The 22,974-nt window shown below is 34.4% G+C and overlaps 2 protein-coding genes across 2 annotated transcripts; one reads left to right on the top strand and one right to left on the bottom strand.

Moving 5' to 3' along the window:
* Nucleotides 1-6,352: 6,352 nt before the first annotated feature.
* Nucleotides 6,353-10,526, bottom strand: LOC109816856 (ATP synthase F1 complex assembly factor). Its single transcript, XM_020382006.3, has 4 exons — nucleotides 10,113-10,526; nucleotides 8,823-8,902; nucleotides 8,683-8,741; nucleotides 6,353-6,936 (listed from the first exon to the last, which is right to left on the bottom strand). The coding sequence occupies exons 1-4, from the start codon at nucleotides 10,401-10,403 to the stop codon at nucleotides 6,632-6,634; spliced, it is 735 nt and encodes a 244-aa protein (XP_020237595.2). The 5' UTR covers nucleotides 10,404-10,526; the 3' UTR covers nucleotides 6,353-6,631.
* A 4,594-nt stretch (nucleotides 10,527-15,120) lies between these two features.
* On the top strand, nucleotides 15,121-22,125 carry PYR4 (pyrimidin 4). The gene is made up of 8 exons (XM_020381997.3): nucleotides 15,121-15,379; nucleotides 17,834-17,955; nucleotides 18,684-18,865; nucleotides 19,218-19,354; nucleotides 19,786-19,951; nucleotides 20,045-20,161; nucleotides 20,683-20,843; nucleotides 21,628-22,125. The coding sequence occupies exons 2-8, from the start codon at nucleotides 17,873-17,875 to the stop codon at nucleotides 21,820-21,822; spliced, it is 1,041 nt and encodes a 346-aa protein (XP_020237586.1). The 5' UTR covers nucleotides 15,121-15,379; nucleotides 17,834-17,872; the 3' UTR covers nucleotides 21,823-22,125.
* The last annotated feature ends 849 nt before the right edge of the window (nucleotides 22,126-22,974 follow it).

Raw genomic sequence — 22,974 nt, 5'->3', positions numbered from 1 at the left:
AATTGAGAATTTTAAGACAAGAGGAAGAAAAATTGAAAGAAGACATGAGAAAACATAGAAAAAAGAGTAGGAGCTCACATTCCCAATATACATCCCCTAATGAAAGCATGAATCAAGGGGATCACTACCAACATACTCCTAGGAGGACCAATAGGCCAAGGGAAGTCAAAGTTGACCTCCCACAATTCTTTGGCAAAGATGATGTGGAGTTATACTTAGATTGGGAAATGAAGGTTGAGCAACTCTTTGCTTGCCACATGGTGAGTGAAGAGAGAAAAGTCCCTCTGGCTACCCTTAGCTTCCAAGGGTATGCCATGTATTGGTGGACAGCTCTAGAGAGAGAGAGACGCCTCCACAATGATCCTCCAATTCAATATTGGAATGATCATAAAAGTGCTATGAGAAGGAGGCACATTCCCACCTACTATGGGAGGGAGCTTATGAATAAGCTCTAAAGGCTCCAACAAAGGGATATGTCTGTAGAACACTACAGGCAACAAATGGAGCTTTTAATGATGAGGGCATGTATAAGGGAAGAGGAAGCTACAACTGCAGCTAGATTCTTATGTGGTCTTAATTTAGAAATAAGAGACCAAGTGGAGCTACTACCCTACAGGGACCTAAATGACTTGGTCCAACTTTGTGTAAGGGTAGAACAACCAAAAATGAGAAAATCTTATAAAAAAGATAGCTCCCACTCCATTTCTAAATAAAGATTCAAAGAAGGAGGGAAAAACTTTTGAGAAAAAGAAAACTTTTGAACCCTCCAAAAGTCTAGCAACAGAAAAAGATAAGGGAAAGGGGAAAGACACTACACACTAATTCTAGGACTAGCGATATTAAATGCTTTAAATGTTTAGGGAGAGGCCACAATGCCTCCCAATGCCCCACAAAGAAGGTCATGATTATGAGGGGGCATGACATTTATAGTAGCCAAGATGAGGCTACTACTTCCTCTAGTAATAGTGAGGAAGAAGCAAGTGAGCAAGAGGAAGGTGTAAAGTCTACTTTTCCTTATGAAGGGGAGCTCTTAATGCTTAGGAGACTCCTCAACAACCAATCTAGTGATACTCTATCACAAAGGGAGAACATTTTTCATACTAGATGCAAAGTTTTAAACAGTGCATGTTCTCTCATTGTTGATAGTGGCTCATGGTGCAACTGTTGTAGCACTAGGCTGGTTGAGAAGTTAGGCTTAACTACTAGTCCCCATCCTAAACCTTATCAACTCCATTGGATTAATGAGGATGGTGACTTAGCAATTGACCAACAGGTAAAGGTTAAGCTTTCCATTGGGAATTATGAAGATGAGGTGTTATGTGATGTAGTACCAATGGAAGCTTGTCATATCTTATTAGGAAGGCCATGACAATTTGATAAGAAAACCATGCATAATAGCCTTACTAACGAGATTACCTTTACCCATAAAGAAAAGAAATTTGTACTTCATCCTCTTTCTCCTCAACAGGTGGCTGAGGATCAAGCACAAATGAAACTCAAAAGAGAAAGTGAGAAAAGATTTCAAAAAAAAGAGAAAAAAGAGGGAAAAAAAAAGTCCGTGAAACCTAAGGATAAAGAGGAATCTAAGGAGAAAGGAGTTCCCTCATTAGAGGTTGTTACTCAAGAGAAGAACACTTCTAAACAAACCCTCTTGATTCAACAACCCTCTTATATCCTTCTCTGTAAAGGAACTCTTTCTTGCACTGCCACATCTAGTGGACATGAGACTTTACCTAAGGGGGTCAAAGTTCTTTTAAAAGAGTTTGATGATCTATTTCCTCCCGAGGGTCCAATGGGCCTTCCTCCTTCAAGAGGAATAGAACATCAAATTGATTTGGTGCTTGGGGCTAGCCTACCTAATAGGCCTGCCTATAGGACCAACCCCCAAGAAACAAAAGAAATTGAGTCTCAGGTCCAAGAGTTGTTGGAGAAGGGCTGGGTTCGAAAGAGCTTAAGTCCTTGTGCTGTTCCAGTGTTGTTGGTTCCTAAGAAGGATGGCAAGTGGAGAATGTGTTGTGATAGTAGAGCCATCAACAACATCACTGTGAAGTATAGACACCCTATCCCTAGACTTGATGACATGTTAGATGAGCTTCATGGAGCCATCATATTTTCTAAAGTTGATCTTAAAAGTGGTTATAATCAAATAAGAATTAAAGAGGGTGATGAATGGAAAACCGCTTTCAAGACCAAGTTTGGATTGTATGAATGGTTGGTGATGCCTTTTGGACTCACCAATGCTCCTAGTACTTTTATGCGTCTCATAAATCATGTTCTAAGGGATTGTATAGGTAAATTTGTTGTAGTTTATTTTGATGATATTCTCATATATAGTAGGTGCCTAAGTGATCACATAGGACACTTAAGGCAAGTTTTCAATATTCTTAGGAAAAATCACCTTTTTGGTAATCTAGAGAAATGTACATTTTGTGTAGATAGTGTTGTATTTCTAGGTTTTATCATTAGCAAAAAAGGGGTTCATGTGGACCCCGAGAAAATCAAGGCCATCCAAGAATGACTCACTCCTAAAAGTGTTGGAGATATTAGGAGCTTCCATGGGTTGGCAAGCTTCTATAGGAGGTTTGTTCCTAATTTCTCCACACTTTCCTCTCCATTAAATGAATTAGTCAAGAAAAATGTGGAATTTATATGGGGAGAGAAACAAGAAAATGCCTTCATAGCCTTAAAGGATAAGCTCACCCATGCACCTCTTCTAGCTCTTCCCGATTTTTCAAGAACTTTTGAGCTAGAATGTGATGCCTCTGGGGTTGGCATAGGAGCGGTTTTGTTACAGGGTGGGCACCCTATTGCTTATTTCAGTGAAAAACTTAAGGGTGCCTCTCTTAACTACCCTACCTATGACAAAGAGCTCTATGCTTTGGTTAGGGCCCTTCAAACTTGGGAACACTACCTTATTCCCAAGGAGTTTGTCATTCATAGTGACCATGAGTCACTTAAGTATTTGAGGGGTCAAGGCAAACTCAATAAAAGGCATGTTAAGTGGGTAGAGTTTTTGGAACAATTCCCATATGTGATCAAGTACAAGAAAGGGAAAAATAATATTGTGGCTGATGCCCTTTCTAGGAGACACACTTTGTTGATCTCCCTTGGATTTCAAATCTTGGGATTTGATCACATTAAGGAATTATATTCCAATGACTCAGAGTTTAGTGAAAATTATACCCAATGCTTGGTTAAGCCTCAAGGAGGTTTCTATATTTCTGAGGGGTACTTATATAAAGAAGGACAAATTTGTATACCCCAAGGATCTATTAGAAAACTCCTTGTAAGAGAAAGTCATGAGGGTGGTCTCATGGGGCACTTTGGAGTTGAAAAGACTCTAAGCTTTCTAAAAGAAAAATTCTTTTGGCCCCATATGAGAAGGGATGTTGAAAGGTTTTGCTCTAGATGTATAGCTTGTTTACAAGCAAAGTCTAAAGTAATGCCTCATGACACCTATACACCCTTGCCTGTTGCTAACTCTCCATGGGTTGATATTAGTATGGACTTTATTTTGGGCTTGCCCAAGACCCAGAGAGGCATGGATTCTATTTTTGTGGTAGTGGACAAATTTAACAAAATGACCCACTTTATACCCTGCCACAAAATAGATGATGCAAGCAACATAGCAAGACTCTTTTTCAAGGAAGTGGTTAGACTTCATGGTCTACCCAAAACCATTGTTTAAGATAGGGATACCAAGTTCCTTAGCCATTTTTGGAAAACTCTTTGGAGTAGGCTAGGAACTAAACTACTTTTCTCTACTACTTGTCACCCACAAACTGATGGGCAAACTGAAGTAGTTAATAGATCCCTATCTACAATGTTAAGGGCAGTCCTTAAGGGTAACCATAAGTCTTGGGATGAGTACTTGCCCCATATTGAATTTGCTTATAACAGGGTAGTCCATAAGACTACCAAAATCTCACCTTTTGAGGTTGTGTATGGTTTTAACCCTCTTACTCCTTTGGACCTAATACCCCTACCAGATTCTTCTCACTATTTTCATAAAGAAGGGGTATCTAGGGCTGAATTTGTTAAGAAATTACATGAGAAGGTTAAAACTCATATACAACAGCAAAATGAGAGAACTGCTTTAAAGAGAAGCAAAGGAAAGAAAAACCTCATTTTTGAGGAGGGAGATTGGGTTTGGCTTCATTTGAGAAAGGAAAGATTTCCTTCTCAAAGGAAGTCTAAACTCAACCCTAGAGGTGATGGTCCCTTCCAAGTCCTCCAAAGAATCAATGATAATGCCTACAGGTTAGATCTTTCCAGTGATTATGGAGTAAGCAACACTTTTAATGTGAGTGATCTTATTCCCTTTGCAGGTTATGATGAGGAAGATGAGCCTACAGATTTGAGGACAAATCTTTCTCAAGAAGGAGGGGATGATAGATCATGGGCCAAGGGCCCAGTCACTAGAGCTATGGCTAGAAGAATTCAAGAAGAGTTGGACCTCTTGAAGACTAGTGGGCTTTTCAAGCCCAAGGTATTCTTCACTTGGACCACTCATTCATAAAGAGAAGGCCTAGTTCTACTTGTGTATATTGTATAGTTTATACATAGTCTCTTGTATAGGTTATTTTTGCCTTTGTATTTGTGAGGCACTTTTCTTGCTTTTCCTAGTGTTTGTATATTGATTTTAGGGTATGTTACTTGGAGAGTTTAACTCCATTTAACCTCCCTAGTTGATACATTCATTTTGTATTTTTTCAGTAGAGAAAAAGGGGTGACATTTAGCAATGCTTGAGGGTGTGACTAGTAATTGGGCCAGGACTGGGCCTAGGCAAAATTTTACATATTGGACTCATTTTGCTCCTAATTTTTCATAGATTTGATTTAGCTAGGTTTCATCATCATATGATGAACCTAACTAAATCAAATCAAACATTTTTGAATTAAATCATGGAGCAATTTGAGCACTTGGCCGCCTAACTCTTTAAGTTCTTCTTTGGCCGAAAATTTCAAGCCATTCCTTCAAGCTTAGTAGCTTCTCTTCCAAGTTTCTAAACTTAAGTAGGTTGAGCTGACCTTACCATGGTTCTTAAGTGAACCATGGTCAAGGTAGCTTCTCCTACAAGTTTTCTAAACCATGGAAGGTTAGCTACACCTTACCATGGTTCCTAGTGAACCATGGTTAAGGTTAGCTTCTCCTAGAAGTTACCTCTTCCTATATATTTGTAAATACCTCTCATGTAATCACTTTTGAGTATTTTGAGAAATAAACTTCAGATTTCCCTCCAAAAGTCTCTCCTCAAAACTGTAGAGAACTATCTCTCTTAGGTTTCTCACCAAAGGTTTTCAATAGAGCTGTCAAAATGGACTCAGCCCGGTGAGCCAACCAGGCCCACCATGGGTTCGAGCCGGGTTGGGCTAAAAAAAAATTAAAAATTTCAGTGTGGGCCAATTTTAAACCCGGCTCACTAACAACCCGCCTCACCCGGGTTAAACCCGTGGTGAGTCGGGCTAACCCACCAACCCATAAAAAAAAAAAACCTTATGTTATTGGGCCAAATAAAGTAAGGGTTTCTTAAGTTTCTTTTCACGCTTTTCAATTTCAATTTACACCACGCTTGTTTGAGAACTCTCAGATTATGTTTTTATTACTTTTTTTTCCTGCGCCAAACATCTTGTAGACTGTTTTTGACATTCCCAAAATACTAATTATTATTTCAATTCGTTATTTATTCACGATAGCTCCAACTCTTGATGAAAGCTTATCTTCAGTTATTTAAAAATACTAATTAAAGAATTAAAAAATTATTTTTTATTAAAATTAAAATAAATTAATAAATCATATGTATTATTTTTCATAACCATACCACAGGCATAATTTAATAGATGGGAATTCCTCATTTTATTTTTCCAACAAGACCACTCACTTCACTTGATGTTTTTTTTTCGAGGTTTGACTCGTGTTATTTGGGCTGAAGTGAGAGAGCTTTATCCAGTAAGTTATCAAACTTAAGTTTTCAAATTAGGTGAGCCAACCCGTTTAGCCCACCAACCCGTGGTGGGCCGGGTCGGGCTCAACTTTTTTCAGCTCACCAATAAATGAGCCGAGTTGGGTTGGCCCACCAAAGGCTCAACCCGTAGTGGGCCGGGCCAGGCCGGGTTACCTGTTTTGACAGCTCTAGTTTTCAACCTTTGCTTGGTTCCTCAAACTTCCTACACAAGCTAAGGAGAACCGAATCTCTTCAAGACTTCTACTCCATGAAGAACACTTCGTGGAGCTTCAAGTGTCATTGAAGGTGACCTCAAGAGAACTCACGGTCCTTGCATGGAATACTTGAAGAATATCAACCTTCTCCAAGTAGTTCCATCAAAGCTTAAATCAATTTTAAACTTCAAGTAAAGTGCCTTAGCATCCAAAATCTCTTTATTGAATCAGCACGAAAGAAAAACCAAAGACTAGACCTAGACTATAATATAATAGGAAGTTCAGTCCAAGATCTATTGCCTTATACAAAAGAATATGATTACAAATGATTAAAAAAAAAAAAAAAAAAAAAAAACTCATTTCTTGAAATCCCATGACATTCTCTCATACTCTTCTTCCTTCATTCATTAGCAACTTCATCCTTCATCAAATCAACCCTTTCACTTTTGCAGTTTTTTACTTAATAAAAGGTTATAAAATAGGCATGTCCAATACTTGCAAGACATCTTTGAACTCAAAATCACGTGTTTCTCTGTTGAACCTCTCAACCAGTTTGTACCTTGCATCATTCAAATAAAAAGACTGAGCAGTTTCCAAAAGCCATTTTGCCTCTGCGTCAGTAAGCTTACTGGTAAATACAACATCCCCTCGGATCAGAACCAAGTCCTTGCTCTCTGCAAATTCTGTGTAATAGGACACAGTAAAGTAGGGAGATGCTTGTGTTCCCCTGGCCTTGTAATCTTCAAGACCTGTAAAAAGCATGTGTGGTGTCTGGACTGCAAGGAATAATGGATAAGTGTATGTGAGACAACAATGAATAAGTGTTGGAAAAAAAAACTCAGTAATAAATTATTTGTTACAACTTTATAATATTCTAATTTTTGTAAGTAAAATGTTTGTTAAGAGGAAGAATCATTCTTGAAATCTTTCTCTCTGTATCCCACCCACAAACACCCCTCCAAACCTCAAGGAGATCCACCATTAACATAAATTTATAATCTATTTCTGTCTGCTTCAACATAAATTTAAATTTCTAAAACTTGACATCATTATGTCGGAAGTTATATAAAATGTTAAAAACTACAAGTGATTTAAACAATTAAAAAATGATACATATATAAAAAAATCACTGCTGACACTTGACAGTCTATTAGTATTGCTATTGCATGAAGATATAAGGATGTAGTCGTTGGAGGACAACTGAAAACATTCTCCAACACCTATCTGTGGACAAGATTTCAACCAGACTGAGACAGATCTTAATGCAATAAAAATTATAGTTTCTGGAAAGTAGTTTTTGATGCTGAAGCTGCCAATAGAAATAATATCTCAAAATAAAAATGGGGACATAAACCGACCATAAAAGAAAAACAGGAGGTAGAGAACAATTATCTTATCAACTATTAAAAATAACATAGAAAGAAATTTCTTCTAATACATTTATTTTCTTCCAAACTGCACAAAACATAAGATTTCAATGTATTCTAAGTTTAGTTTTATCTCAAAATGCTTTTCGTGGCACGGCCATAGTCTTTTTCAAGCAGAGATTGGAATTTGATTTACAGATAGGTAAGGTGTATTCAAAGGTTGTCAATAGTAATAGAAATTGTCCATGAATATAGAGGCAAATTATTAACATCTTTATATATATATATATGTGGGTGTGTGTGTAACTGCAACCACATCTCTTTCTCCAGACCTGAGAAATACATGAATTAGCTACAAGACAGGATTTTGTGAAATTGCATGTCTAGGTAAATCTTCTCTTTCACAAAGGATCAAAATAGTCACCAAAATATGATTGTGTATGCTTATTAATGCCTCACTTTTGTCATGTTTTGCAGTGTATTGTACATGCTTACCATTTCAATTTGCTAATTGCCAATTAGGATATCCTTATTTGTTATGTGGGTTACAATAGAGTCCATGGATATATGTGGACACGTAACAATATCTTTGACGGCAGTCTGCAGATATTAATATCAGGAAGAAGAGAAAATCCCTATCTTACCTGGATGTACAAATATCTGATATCTCTATTCATTGATAAGAAATACCTGCCTATGCATAAGTTAATATTGCTAAATAGTGTTATTGCCTTATGCTATATCATGCAGTACACTGTGAGTGGAATTAAGTTGGGTATGTACTAGTTGCACGAGTATTAGACCTAGATTATTATTTTATTAGTATAAATGAGAGTGTCAGTTCAGTGTTACTTATCACAATTATTCAGACTATCTTTCATAAATTATACTTGTAGTCAATCTTTCTCTGTCCTTCCCCTTATCCATCTAATCCTACAATGTCAACAATTTCTTAGGATGACCTTTTTTCTTTTTCTTTTCCTTTTTCACATCAGTCATCCAAGTCATAGATAATATCTAAATAATACCTATATAAAATGGGGGACAAAACATTCCTCTTTCGGTCTTTCCCAAATACAAATCAGCAATCAGGTGTAACATTGTTAATTCAAAATAATTATTTTTACAAATAAATAAGAGTAACTTTTGTCAAACCTTGAACAAACATTGTTGTGTATCCACTTCCCCTCCACAAAGGAATGACAAAATATCGGCTGCCATGGATAAAGAAAGTTGAGAACATCAAATCTAAAATAACACAAATTCATAATATCAATAATAATCAGAATGAATACCATTCTGAAGCTCTATGCTCCAGTAAGTGATAAAGTTTTGCTTTCATAGATGCTCCGATATGACCTCTTCCTATGTGATACTGAAATAAAATCAGTCAATACATTTTAAAATACAAAAACAGTAATATTTATAAATAAATAACACATGCATTGACAATGTAAAGGTGCCATCCATTCTTAATATGCTTGTTAAATTCTTGACTTTTATAGTCAATCCAACCATGATTTCTAATTCGTTGACAGAAATAGGACAATAGTGCATATCTATTGAACTCAATATTTGTTCGGCCTATAATTGCAAAACAGCCTGACAGCATTTTCATAAGTTGCATCAGCATTCCATCAATAACGAAAATAAAAATTGTCACAACAAAGAAGCTGCTGCAAATATATAATCCAACATGATAACAAAATTAAAGTCAGGTTCACAAGGAAAATCTCAAAATCCTAGAGACCCACATCCAAGAAGAACTCAATTGCCACTACAAAGATCATCATCATACTGCTACATGATCATGGACATTTTTCCTATACCATACTAACCACACAGAAGAGAAGTCTCTTGTTTCTCAATGATCAACTAATTGTCCAAATTTTCATTTGTTGTTTCCTGTTCCATTCTTCCCGGAGCTTATATCCAACTTATCTTCGAATTTTGTCTTTCGTTCTCCAAAATTTAAACAAGTCTAACAAAACCAAGCGACAAAGACACACAAAAAACATGTTGAGACTACTCTGATCCTTCTCTTAATGTAAGCCAATACTATATGTCTTGTAAGATAAACTTCTCTATCCATAAGTCCTTCCAGGAGAAGAAATAAAAAAAGTAAAATAAATTAAGTTTCTCTTTCTCCCATGAATTAAAAACAACTTATTACCACAAGTTTTGGAGAAGATAGATGGGAGAGCATCTATTAGAGTTAAGAAAGAAGCTCAATTCATTTTCATCTATATATTATACTCTTCCAGCCAGCATCACACAGAGTCCAAAAGTCAAACAAATTAAAATGACAAAACCTGTTCCGACACTAGTTTAGAAAAACTATGATTTAATTATCTATAATCTCTATAGTTTCCTAAACTTTACCTCATAATCCCTAAATTAAAATGGTTTCACTAAAGTCCTTATAATACCATTTCTAAAAAGTAAAATTCAGTTCATAAAATTATATACATGAAAAGAGTAAAACCAAAATTTTTGAGAGCTTCTTTATCCAAAACAATTTAGAAAAACTCTCAAAAGCAAAATTAAATAACAAGTAATGAAGAGTAGAATAAGTGAGACATTACATCATCCCAAACAGAAGCAATATCTTCAGGGTACCGATCCTTGAGTCTGTGGACATCTACAATAGAATCCAACGGTTTCGGTTGAAGAGGGTTGAACCCGGTGGCAAACCTCGATGTCCTGCAGAATCCAATCGAACCCCATTTCAGGAAATCACCAGGAATCTCCTGTTGATGCAGTTTCTTGACTGTGGCGGCTACAGCTGGAACCGCAGAGAAAGAGCGTGCGGAAGAGGCACACAAGTTTCGAGCCGTAGAGGCTATGGTTCTCCAAATTGGAGACACCCTTTGCATTGCAGAATCGGAAAATGGGGAAAAAAAACGAACTTGAGAATTGGGACAATGACGTTTTCAGTGGAATCAAATTGGATCGATTTTGCTTATGAATAATACACTTACACTGCCCTACAATGTTTTTCTGAGTTTTTTTTTTTTTAATAATAAAAATGGTTTTAGAATTTTTCTTCTACAAAACAAAACTATTTAACAACTTGTCCTTTTCAGGAAGTTCTATGCAATGATTAGTGAGGGAGTTTTATGAATTTTTAACTTTTTATCTACTAATTTCAAATTTTTATTTATTATATTTTTAAATTAGATTATGATATTTTAAAATAAATTAGTAATTATTTAAAATTGTGTATTATAATATAAAATATTTATTTAAATTTAAAATATGATTAATCTTTTATTTTGTACATTCCACGAGTCTAATATAAAATACAATTTGTATAATATAATTAACGATTAAAATCGGTAAAAAAACATTAAATATTATTTTTTAAAGGGAACATTAAATATATATTATAAATCCTTAAATATAATGAAATATAATTTTGTGTGAATAATATTGTTAAAGTGAAGAGTTAACATTTTAATTTTATTTAAATAATCAAAGTGAAAATTAAAAATATTTTCATTTTTATTTAATTAATATACTTTATAATTTTATTTTAAATTAATTTTAAATTTAAATATATTTTTTGAATTTTTTATAAAAAATTATAAACATAAAATAAGCAAAAGTATATACTTAAACAAAACTCTAAAGTACGAAAATCAATGTTGACTTGCAAGATTAGAATAGAAAGAAAGTATGATCATAACTATTTTTTGAATTTTTAACAATATAATTTATATATTAAAAATAGTTATTATGAATTTTAATTATATATATATATATATATATATATATATATATATTTAATTTGAGCTACTAAAGAGACAAAATAAAGTGTTGTTTCTCTTTAGTGAAAAAGATGAACACAAAAAATTATACAAACAAAACATGTAATTAATGTGATTTTGGAAGGGTCCAACACTAATTGTCAAGTTTAGCTAAGGGTGATATTTGTAATTTGAAGAATTGGATCTTTAAGGACTTTCTAGTGCTATATAAAGAGTTAAGGACAATTGTTTCTATAGAACAAAGAGAAAGATAAAGATTGAAATTTTTTTTATCCATGCAATGGTTGGTAAATAAGAAGAATAGGAATATATATATATACATATATATATATAGAACTGTTAACAACACACTTTTTAACATATTTTTTAATTAGTTAAAATTTATTAGAAAATATAAAATTTGATAAATCTCATATCATATTCAATGATTCTCTTGATTTTGTAGTTGATAAAACTAGTTTGGAGAAACTTGATGAATTCTCTTCGACTAGCTTCTATGTAACTCCCTATCTTCTTTCATAGACCCAAAAACTTCAAAACACAAAAAACAATGTTGGAGACAAAAGATGAGATGTGCCACTTCTAAAAAGAAGATGAGCAAGAATTGAAGAACTTGTTATAAGGAGGAATTTTCTGATAAAAATTCATAAGAAGAAGTGTCTTCCGAAGAGAGAATTAGATTTTCAAAAGAGAAAATTCAATTGTATTTTCCACAAAATAATCCAAAGTACACACCTAAGTTAAGCTACATGTATATATAGGGTTTGATAGCTTGAAGTGCAAATTAAGCTAACCCAAGTTAAATTAATTTAAACTCAATACTATTAATCCTAATTACATTTCAAATTTTGAATTTTCCTCCCATTTATGTCACAATCTTAGATTTAGAACAACCAACAAAAGCCTATCATGTGGTAAGACAAGGAAAATGTGACTCATGTCACCATCCTACATCTGGAAGAGTCAATGAGAGGTTGTCGTATGAATATGGTAAGGTGTATTTAGTGTGACTAGATAAGATCTTGTGACATGGTGGCTCCTTGAATGGTCTAGGAACACCTTGTTCCCTCCATGTTAGACATTCAACAAACCATGTATGTTGTGCAGATGGACGTCCCATATGGAGTGAGGTGGGGTGTTTTTGGGCATTTCAAGCCCAATATGTGCAACAAACCTTTATTAGTTGCACCCATTCTAAACTATTATTTACACTCTTAAAATAAAAATGCAAGGACAATAATTCTTATACTACTTGACTCAAAACAAGGTCAAAATAAAGAAAAAAATTTACAAGAAAAAATATACACAAATAAAAAATGAATGAAGTAACAAGCCTATAGCTAAAAAAAAAAAAGCTTAACATTCTACCTTCACTATGAGTCCATTCCTCTTGCATCCTCATTGACATTGCCTTGTGAAAGACACTAATTATCATTTCCTCCCTCTTCAAAAGGATTTGTCATCAAATCTATAGGCTCCTATTCTATATCATCACCTACAAAAGAGTTAAATCACAAACATTAAATGTAGTGTTAACTCCATAATCATCAAGAAGATATAACCTATATGCATTATTATTAATTCTTTTTAGGACTTGAATGGGGTCATTTCCTCTATGATTGAGTTTGGACTTCCTTTGAATTGGAAATCTATCTTTTTGTAAATGAAGTCAAACTCAATCCCCTTCTTAATTAAGAGGTTATCTCTTTGCTCCCTTTGTTTTTGTATTTAACATACTTTTCGATTTGTTGTTCTATTTGATGTTTAATCCTCTCATGTAATTGTTTAACAAAATTTTCCCTAGACACTCCATCTTTATGTAAAAAATAAGTAGTATAAGGGAGAGGTATTAAATCTAAAGGAGTGAAAGAATTAAAATCATATGCAACTTCAAAAGGAGATTGTTTGGTTGCCTTTAAGAATTGCCCTCAACAAAGTGGATAGAGATATATTTACTACTTTTCTTTTTCCATCAATTTGTGAGTGATAAGTAGTAGAGAAAACTAGTTCCTAGCCTTTCCCAAAGAGATCTCAAGAAATGACTAAGGAACTTGGTATCTCTATCAAACACTAGTGTCTTAGGTAGACCATGCAACCTAACAACCTTTTTAAAGAAAAGTCTTGAAATAACATCATTATTTTGTGTTAAGGTTGAATGACTTGGATATAAACCTACCACGACATTAGTTTTTAACATTAAGCTACCTATGAAATTAACCTACCGACTACCTTTCAAATATTATGCCCTTTTAATATTCAGTTAGGTACTAAGTCCTCAACTTTGTAATTTACTCAGTTGGCCATTTTATACACGCATGTCTCAATCTTGTCCACATACAAGATACCACATATAACATAGAGAAATAATTTAAAATAAATACTCATTCAAAAGTTAGTGTACTTACTAAAGGATTTCAACTGGGTTCTTGGAGCACCGCAACGTATATCCATATAATGAGATATTTTAATTTCTAAAATAACTTTTAATTCTTTTCTAGTTTTTATGCATCTCAACAAAGACATGTATCTTCACCATATGCTTAACATTTTAACAACTTAAGCAACTCAAAACAACACACAACTTTACAACTCAATCATCTATCATTTCACAACTTAACAACATAAACATCATTAATCATGTATCAACTTACACTATATAGATTCATCATCATACATCATCATCCACACAACCTATTCATCATCATTCAACTATAAAACAACTTAAAACAATAATAAGTTTTTATCATGCAACTCGAGCCTAGGGCCACTCACAAGACACTCGACGCCATTAAGATAAAGGGCTCTCTATCTCGTTTATGCCCAACGCCAAATTACCATTGTCTGGTGTGGTTGAGGTAGAGAGTTTCCCATCCTTTCGCACCTAGCATGGTAAAAGCCCACGCTCGACCCCAATCAGGCAAAAGGTCTTCACCTGCCTTTTGTCCGACGTCACTCCATTGGTGTGACATGGATTAAGGCAAAGACGATTTTATCTCCTTACGCTTGACATCATTCAAACCACGTTTGACATGATTTCAATTTGAGATAATTCTCTTTTTTCATGCTGGCAAGAACAAGACAAAATCCCTTGGTTGAAATCATGCCCAACGCTATGAAGGCACGCTCAGCGCAACATTAGTTATGCACTTATGCATAACTAAGTTTCACCCAAAATCACCTAAAATTCAATAACAAAAAAATTACTTAAGCCATTTATTTTAATTCACCTAAAATCCCTTGGTGGTGATGTAGTAGAGATGTGATGGAAGTGGTGATTGTGAGAGTTCCAATAACAAGGACAAGGACAACAATAACAAAAAAAATTAGGATGATAACAGTACATAATAACATCTTTTAATTTAAGCCATTTATTTTAATTTAAGGATCATTATCAGTTATTATCATATTCTCATTTTAACAAGTATTTTCACTTGAGTCAATTCCTATATATATATATATACATATATTCAAATTAATATATAATATAAAATTACTTAAATAAGCCTCCTCATTGAGAGAAGGAGTAAAAATAGAAAGATGAAGATTTAAATTCAATCCTCATCTTATTAAATAACCATTAAATTAAATTGATGTAATGTAAAATTTTATAAATTTGATTAATTTAATTTAATAGTTGAAATTCAATATATACTTTGAAATTCAATGTATATTCTGAATTATTCAGCAAAGTAACTCTAATCTCTCCCTAAAGAATATAATCATTAATTAATACGCCACGCACAACACGACTGCACGAGTTATAGATAATATATGTTTTAACGGGTTGGGCTTTTTTTTTATTCTTTCTAAAGCCCAAAACCAGGATCTAGTGGGGAACAGGATCTCTTGCGTTTGGACCGTAGGATTAGCACAGCAAGTGACCATCACTTGGTGTGAGCGAGTCTGAGAGCGGTGAGTGGTGACGAAGCCGGCGGTGGCTGGTGGCTGGGTTCCGTGTGCTCGCGACTGAACAAGAAAAAATCCGAAAATTCAAAGAAGGTTACGACAAAATATTCAGAAAACCTGCATCGGAAGTGAAGTGAAGTCTTCCTTCTCGTGTCAACGATCGCATCACTTTACGAGTAACTCACCTTCACTGATTCTCACTCTCCAAACTCTATCAGATTAAGCGCACGCGTTCTCTGTTCCGCAATTTCTCTGTCGTGTGAATCTCGCGTTTTTTTTTTCTTCCTTATATTCTCAGTCTATGTTTTTGTTTGAAATCACGAGAGCGTTTTGCCTGAAAATATTCTTAGAATAAGTGGATTTTTTATTCTTCGTTTTGAATTTGCAAACCTAATTGAGAACACATTTTTGGTTTTTTCATTGCAAATCTAAAATGATTCCCAGACAGCGTAACATTTGTAGAGTGTGATATTCTCTGTGCGAGGATGTGGATATGGATTGGAAAGGAATATGTGAGTCATATGATTGCTCCATGCATGCAACCCTTGCAAACAATAGAATCATAGTGGAGAGATATAGATTCAGCTCCAGAGCTTAGAAAGTCACTGAACTAGTAATCGAAAACAGAAAAGCTATATCATGCTTTGCTCAGAAGTTTCGCCACTGTGGTCATCCACGGATATATAGCAATTTATTTATCTTATTCCTCACGAAATACTAATATACCATCTTCAATACTTTTTACAATTTCATCATCAAATTTTCTGTAAACAATAATGTGGTTTGGGACCCGGGGGTATTTGGCTTCTTACCTATTATAGAACTTTTGGCTTCTTACCTATTATAGAACTTATCAGATGCTGCCCCCATAACAAGCTTTCGGATGCCATGCTGGGAGCCAAGTTCTAAAATTCCTTTTTCAATGCTATCCATTTCAATTTGCAGTTTCTCTGCCCGCACTGCACATGTATCAGAAAGTTATTAGTGCAAAATTAAATAAATTTCTAAATACATATTCATATAGAATTGCAATAGTTACCCCTATCTGTAGACAGATACGGAGATATTCATCCAGAGTCCTATGCATGCGTTGCCTTTCATCTTCCTGGTATGTCTGAACCTGCTCCTCTTTTAGTGCACTTTCGGGGAACTTACCTCCCACTATAAGCAAGAAAATGGAAGTTTTAGACCATTATCAAATGCTGAAAATTGTATGTATGACAGATACAGCATATCAGAGGGAAAATCCAATAGTTACTATACATTACAGCTAAATTTGTTTCCTGAAATTAACTACTTCAGCAATAAACCAATACATCAAATGATCAAGTTGTCAATTGCCACCCAACTACATCATAAAGTTTACATACTTAAATTTAAAGACACCAACATATGAACCTTATAATTAGATTTCAGAAGTTAGCCAGATTATCTTATGTGCCTTATTTGGTTCTAATTTTAAATCACCCAGTACTGTCTAAAATATTGGTCATCATGGACATATATACCATTACCAAACACTGACCCCAAGTTGAGTCAGTTAAGCTGATGGAAAATTTCATGATAAAGAATCATAGTTTGTGTGTGTGATCTTCTCTGAGCACCATATACTTGTTTGTTATATAAGTGTGCTGCATTGTATCTGTTGCCTTATTGTATCTACAGTTTATTTTAGGAAGAATTTGAGTTTTGAAATTACTTATGTTGGTTATTTTCTTGGTATTTTTTTTTTTGAAAGACAAAAAACAAATTTCATTAATATCATTTAGCTTGAACACATGATGTATCCAAGAGACAATACACATTGAACAAATCTTATTCACCAAAAAGCATTAAAATTGATAAATATGGCACGTTCAAAAGAAAATAATGCATCCATAGTCATTAATCATCTGCAGGTTTGTTTACTGTAGCTTGCCCCTCCTCTATTTAATGCGAGTCCTACAACATGTATAAGCAATTTGCGAATTTGCCCAAAACCAATTCAAAAGTCCCGCAATACCAAATGGCTGTATCCCTCCTTCTCAGCATGATGCCCCCTTCACTTTTTCACAGTTTCGCAACCCCACCACAAAAATCCCGCCAAAATGTATTCTCACATCCTTCCTTTGTATTTCCTTCGTTGCCAAGTCCTCTCAAAACTCTTTCCATTTATCATATGTTCAAACAATCTCGTGGGTTATTGAACCAATAAGAGAGATTATCAATTTTTAAGTAATGGATTTGATGAGCACTTTATTATTACAGCTTTGCACCATGTATTTGGCTGTTTTTTTACAACCATACAGGATTTATTTGACTATTTGCTGTTGTTACCCTTAATTTTCCATGTTATGAATGTTGTTTGAGTTTCTTTTGGGTCTCATTCTTTATTTTAAATGTTGTAGAGAATTTGATAACCCGAACTGAATTAATCTGGATTTATTTGAGGTTGTCTGGTTTAGTTTGTTTTGTCCAAAATAATTTAAGGAAATTGAGAAAGCCAACCTGAAGGTTTTGAAATATATTGGGTTGGACTATAATATAGTATATCATGACTCCCCTTATCTGGAGGGTGAGATCATTTGTCACCTCTTGCTCTCTCTCACTGATTCTGGTGCTTATTTTGTTTTGTTAACCTTCTGTTATAGGTCTTAAGGTTCTAATAAAAAAGGTTGATCAGCATAAGGATGGAGCTCACTATTACACAGCCTGATGATTGGCATCTTCACCTCCGTGATGGTTCCCTTCTTGAAGCTGTCCTCCCTCAGAGGTCATTTTACTTGCAATAAAAAAAAAAACTCAGTGATTCTCTTCTATTTTAGGAGTTATGCATTGCAATTTTAGTAAGAAATAAGAAGAAAAATTAGAGATGTCATATCACAAGTTTCTAAGTTTATATCTAGGATCAATATTACAAAATGATAGCAAAATTATTGCTTTCACACACAAGATACAAGCAATGTTATCAAATGGTGGCTATCATGAAGCTATAATGCTGTCACATTGCAGATTCCAGCAGAAATGGAATCACGACACATTCATGTTGTGGAGTCTGCTATAAATGCGATCTCAACCGTCTTACATGTTGCAGGTGTTGTGTTGTCGGGTGGGCCGTGGGCAGTTTGGACACATGCAAAGGCCACTAGAGGCATTGGTGAGGAGAGAGTAGATTGCATAACTTTTAGCCCCATGAAGAGGGGTGGAGGGAGACCAATAAAGAAATTGTAGGAAATTATTAGGAGGGATTGCATGGTGAATAATATCCTTAAAAATTTGGTTTATAACTGAACCTAATGGCATTGTGATCCATGTAGCTGACTTCACATAGTGGGATAAGATTATTGTTATTGTTGATACTCTACTATTTCCTAATCTTTTGTGAGGCCAATGTGAGAAAGGCTTGCACATTGCATCTTTGTATAGTTTGGCGTCCATTTTGTTTATTGCATTCCTACTTAAATTCAGGAGAGTTCTGATTCATAATTATTGATCTCACAGTGCAAAGCATTTTGGAAGGGCTATAGTGATGCCAAATTTGAAACCACCCATCACTTCCACGGCTGCTGCTATCACTTATCGAGAGTCCATTTTGAAAGCAATACCTAAAGATAGCAACTTCACTCCTCTCATGACACTTTACCTCACAGACATGACTACTCCTGATGAGATTAAACTTGCAAGTGAGTCTAATCAATGGGGTGCACAAATTTTAAAAATAGTACCTATGAAATATGAAGAGAGAAAAGTTATTAAATTTTTAACTGTACCAGTAAGTTTAATTTCTGTCTATTTTTATAGATGCAAGTTTTGTTCTGAATCTGGTTAAAATGAAGTTTCTGTTATCTTATTTTACCTTTTAATCATCAGCCTTTAAGAAATGTCTTTCCCATGGCACATGAGGCCATGACAGTCAATGTTCATTTGTCATTTGGTCAGATTACAGTTACACCCTCCGTGCTCATCTGGCTTATTTCCCCCCACCCCCTCTATTAATCATAGTACACTACTTGATTATGCTACTTGCATTGACAGAAAAAAGTGGACTTGTTTATGGTGTGAAGTTGTATCCTGCCGGTGCTACAACAAACTCCCAAGATGGTGTTACAGATCTTTTCGGAAATTGTCTTCCTGTTCTTGAGGAGATGGCTGAGCAAAATTTACCATTACTGGTAACTTATTTGTTTTTATTTCTATTTGTGGTTTTAGTTTTGTTTATTTCTTTATGTTTTCTCTCCCCACCCAAAATTTTGTGCCCGCATGTGTGTGTCTAAGTTTAATGTTCTTATACTGATGCATAAGAATGTATTTGCTGCCATGCTTGCCTTCTTAATTCAAATCAGTTCTGATAGTCACATTTTCATGAATTATTTTATGCCATTTAATAAAATGCTCGTACAATGTTGGACAACAATTTTGGAGCATGTTCACTATGAAAACATCTACTAACACTTCAACACTTAATTATGAGCTGACTGGTGCTTGTGGCAGTCAAGTGCTGCCTAGTGGCATGTTTCCTTCTTTATGTCTATCCTTTGTTTAATATGTAAAACTTAGAAGTTTGCATTATACTTTCTTATCTGTGAATTACTATACATGTCAGGTTCATGGAGAGGTTACAAATTCAACCGTTGATATTTTTGATCGGGAAAAGGTCTTTATTGAAACAATTTTAGAGCCTTTAGTTCAAAGGCTTCCACAGCTGAAGGTTGTGATGGAGCATATTACTACTGCAGATGCTGTTAAATTTGTAGAGTCTTGCAAAGAAGGTAATGTAATAAATTACATGGAAAAGCTAATTTATCATTGTATTTGTACTATTTAGTTTTAAAATTATTCTCATGATTTGCTTTATTTGTAAGGTTACGTAGCAGCAACTGTTACGCCACAGCATCTTCTTCTGAATCGTAATGCTTTATTCCAAGGTGGCTTACAGCCTCACAATTACTGTCTTCCAGTGCTCAAAAGAGAGATCCATAGTATGTAACTTTTGTTTATTCATATAATTTTCTTTGGTGTTACACTGTCTTCAGTAAATTACTTAGATTCTTGATTGATTTGTATATGGTTTACAAAAAGTTCGTGTCTTACCCCCACACATTAGGCTTTATTTATAATCAAGTAATGAAGAATACAATTAATTTAAGGATACAAAGAAAGAAAGTCAAAGAAGATCCCTTATTTCTAGCTTTACATATTTCAATATTTACAGAGATTAAAATGTATCTTTGACAATTTGATTTGCATGGGAAAAGATAATTATGTTTTGCAGTGCACTAAATTGTCTTTGAAGAAACAGCTTTATACTTTTATAAATTTTAATTTAGCTGCAGAATGTGCTAGTACAAAGTACCATTAAGGGTTTCAGACTATATACTGTATTAATTCCTAAGTTGAGGAAATGTCACTAGGGACAAGGATCATCATGTTGACAATTGTTACCAACTGTAAATGTCTTGGTCATCTTACCTTGAACTCCTTTTGTTTGTTTCTTATTTAGGACAGGCTATTGTTTCGGCTGTCACTAGTGGAAGTAAACGATTTTTCCTTGGAACTGATAGTGCTCCACATGATAGGCTTAAAAAGGAATGTGCCTGTGGATGTGCTGGCATATACAACTCCCCGGTTGCTCTGCCACTATATGCCAAAGTTTTTGAAGAGGTAACACTTACATTGTACTATTTGTAATATAATATGCCAATCTTGGTATTTATGTCTTCATTTAGCTAACGTGCATTTGGGTAGGTTTCAGAAGGGGGTTAATCATTCAATTAGAAAGTACAATACAAAGACCTCCTAAAAATCCTAATTTATAACATTTTGAATGGGTTTTTTTATTGTGTACGCTTGCTTAGAGTGTTCATGTAACTCACTTAAGCGAGCTTGTTCGATCCTTCTAGAGGGGTCTTTGACATGATTTGCTCGAAGCACTCGTGGTTGCTATTTCACTCGCTCAAAGTGAGCAACATGATCTCTTTAAGTGAGCTAGCACCATCTCTAGGGGATTCTCTCTGACATGACTTGCTTTAAGCTAGGTCCTGGTCACTAAGTGAATTTCACTTGCTCAGAGTGAGCACACTCTACTCGCTTAAGCAAGCTAGCTTAATCTCCCAGGTGTAGTCTCTAACTTAGCTCGCTCAAAAAGATCTATTGGATGTTTTAAGTGAATTCGTCCCGCTCAGAGTGTGTCAATCTCAACAAAGAAAAAATATTAAAAATATCTAATATTAAACAATTATATCCTAAAATAAAGTTAACTCTTGACCAAGTATTTTTGTGGCCAAAAACAAAGTTTTGAAACATAAGATATATTTAATAATTGTCTAAATTTAATAAAAATTGTATGCATATTTAACAATTATCATATATCATATTTTGCACGCATCCTTCTAAAAGTGTCTGGAGTTTAATCTTAATTTGTTTTTTGAAATTGTTGCAATTTTAGGCTGGTGCACTTGATAAGCTGGAGGCTTTTACAAGCTTTAATGGACCTGACTTCTATGGCCTCCCCAGAAACAAGTTACAGATTAAACTGAGGAAAGCTCCTTGGAAAGTACCTGATTTTCTATCGTTTCCATTTGGAGACATCGTTCCCATGTTTGCTGGTGAAACCCTTGAATGGGAAGCATTGTCTTGTTGACTTGGATGTCTATTTCAAAGTCTGGTATCCTTCAGCTTAAATTACTGATTGTTGAGATGTGAATTTATGTAGCGTTCAGAACTATGAGCTAGCAATCTTATTCTAATGCTATCAGTCAGTTCTCTGTTAGTTTTGAAGACAGTTCTCATTTCCATTTTTTAGGTCAAGTGAATTTCAATATGAATCAGAGCACCAACTGTGATTCGTAAATTATTTGTTGTTGAGATGGGAATCTATATTGTATTCAGAACTTTGATTAGGTATTTGTTCTAATTTTATCAATAAACTCTGCTTAAACTTCTAGATTTCCCTCGTTTCCATTTACTGTTCATGGGTCTGAGGTGAATATCTGTATGAAGAAGTATGAAACATGAATCAAAGTTCTCAGGCCAAAGGACGCTCTACTGGGACACCAAATTTTAAAATTTTATGGCATATATAAAATTCAAAATCTTATACCTTATTTAAAAGAAAATTATTATTCTGTAATTTCTCTTTATATTTTGAGCAGTATTATTTCATACAAATGATATTTTATTTACACAAATAATGTAGAGATTGCAGTGGATATTCTGCTTTGGATAGATTCCATATTTGATGGTAAAACTCAATGAGGAACTGGAAGAGCTATCTAGAGAACACAATGGTGTATTCATTTAGTTTGCACCAAAGATATCCCTAACTGATAGTAAGAAGTTAATTGTTAGAAGTAATTGAAATGAGTTTTATCTTTCAATGAATAGGAATCAAATTCTTCATAATATGCTTAAAGAGCTTAATAATCTACTAATTGAGTTGGATCTTGTAGGTTGCAATGGTGCATTGAAGATTATGAAAAAGATGAATCATCAAGTACTCATTTTTAGTTTGAACGTGGGCTTATGCTCATTCTGTGACAGAAATATCTTCATAAATCATAATCAATCATATACCTTTCTTTCAGCTTACACTTTGTTTTCATTTCCACTCATAATTCATATTATATAACATGTTTCTGTATTTATTTATCTCCAAAGACAGCCAATTCAACATGTACCATTATATCAGCAAGTATGCTACAACAAAGACGACAAAAGCCATAAATAGCAACATGGAGGAAATAAGCCAAACATCTATCCTTTACTTACTAGGATGCCATCAATGCATCAATAC

This window comes from Cajanus cajan, chromosome 8 (assembly GCF_000230855.2).
Source record: "Cajanus cajan strain Asha chromosome 8, NIPB_CcT2T_4, whole genome shotgun sequence".
In the NCBI taxonomy this organism is placed as follows: domain Eukaryota; kingdom Viridiplantae; phylum Streptophyta; class Magnoliopsida; order Fabales; family Fabaceae; genus Cajanus; species Cajanus cajan.
The sequence above is the reverse complement of the archived record's forward strand: the minus strand, read 5'-3'. Positions and strand labels throughout refer to the sequence as shown.

Excerpts from the sequence above, each read along its gene's own strand:
- LOC109816856 (XM_020382006.3), bottom strand. The coding sequence starts at position 10,403 with ATGCAAAGGGTGTCTCCAATTTGGAGAACCATAGCCTCTACGGCTCGA. Across the intron at positions 8,903-10,112 it reads TTGCTTCTGTTTGGGATGAT|TATCACATAGGAAGAGGTCA; the intron begins GTAATGTCTCAC and ends ATTTTATTTCAG. Across the intron at positions 8,742-8,822 it reads GAGCATAGAGCTTCAGAATG|CCGATATTTTGTCATTCCTT; the intron begins GTATTCATTCTG and ends TATCCATGGCAG.
- PYR4 (XM_020381997.3), top strand. The coding sequence starts at position 17,873 with ATGGAGCTCACTATTACACAGCCTGATGATTGGCATCTTCACCTCCGT. Across the intron at positions 17,956-18,683 it reads GAAGCTGTCCTCCCTCAGAG|TGCAAAGCATTTTGGAAGGG; the intron begins GTCATTTTACTT and ends TTGATCTCACAG. Across the intron at positions 19,355-19,785 it reads AGCAAAATTTACCATTACTG|GTTCATGGAGAGGTTACAAA; the intron begins GTAACTTATTTG and ends TATACATGTCAG.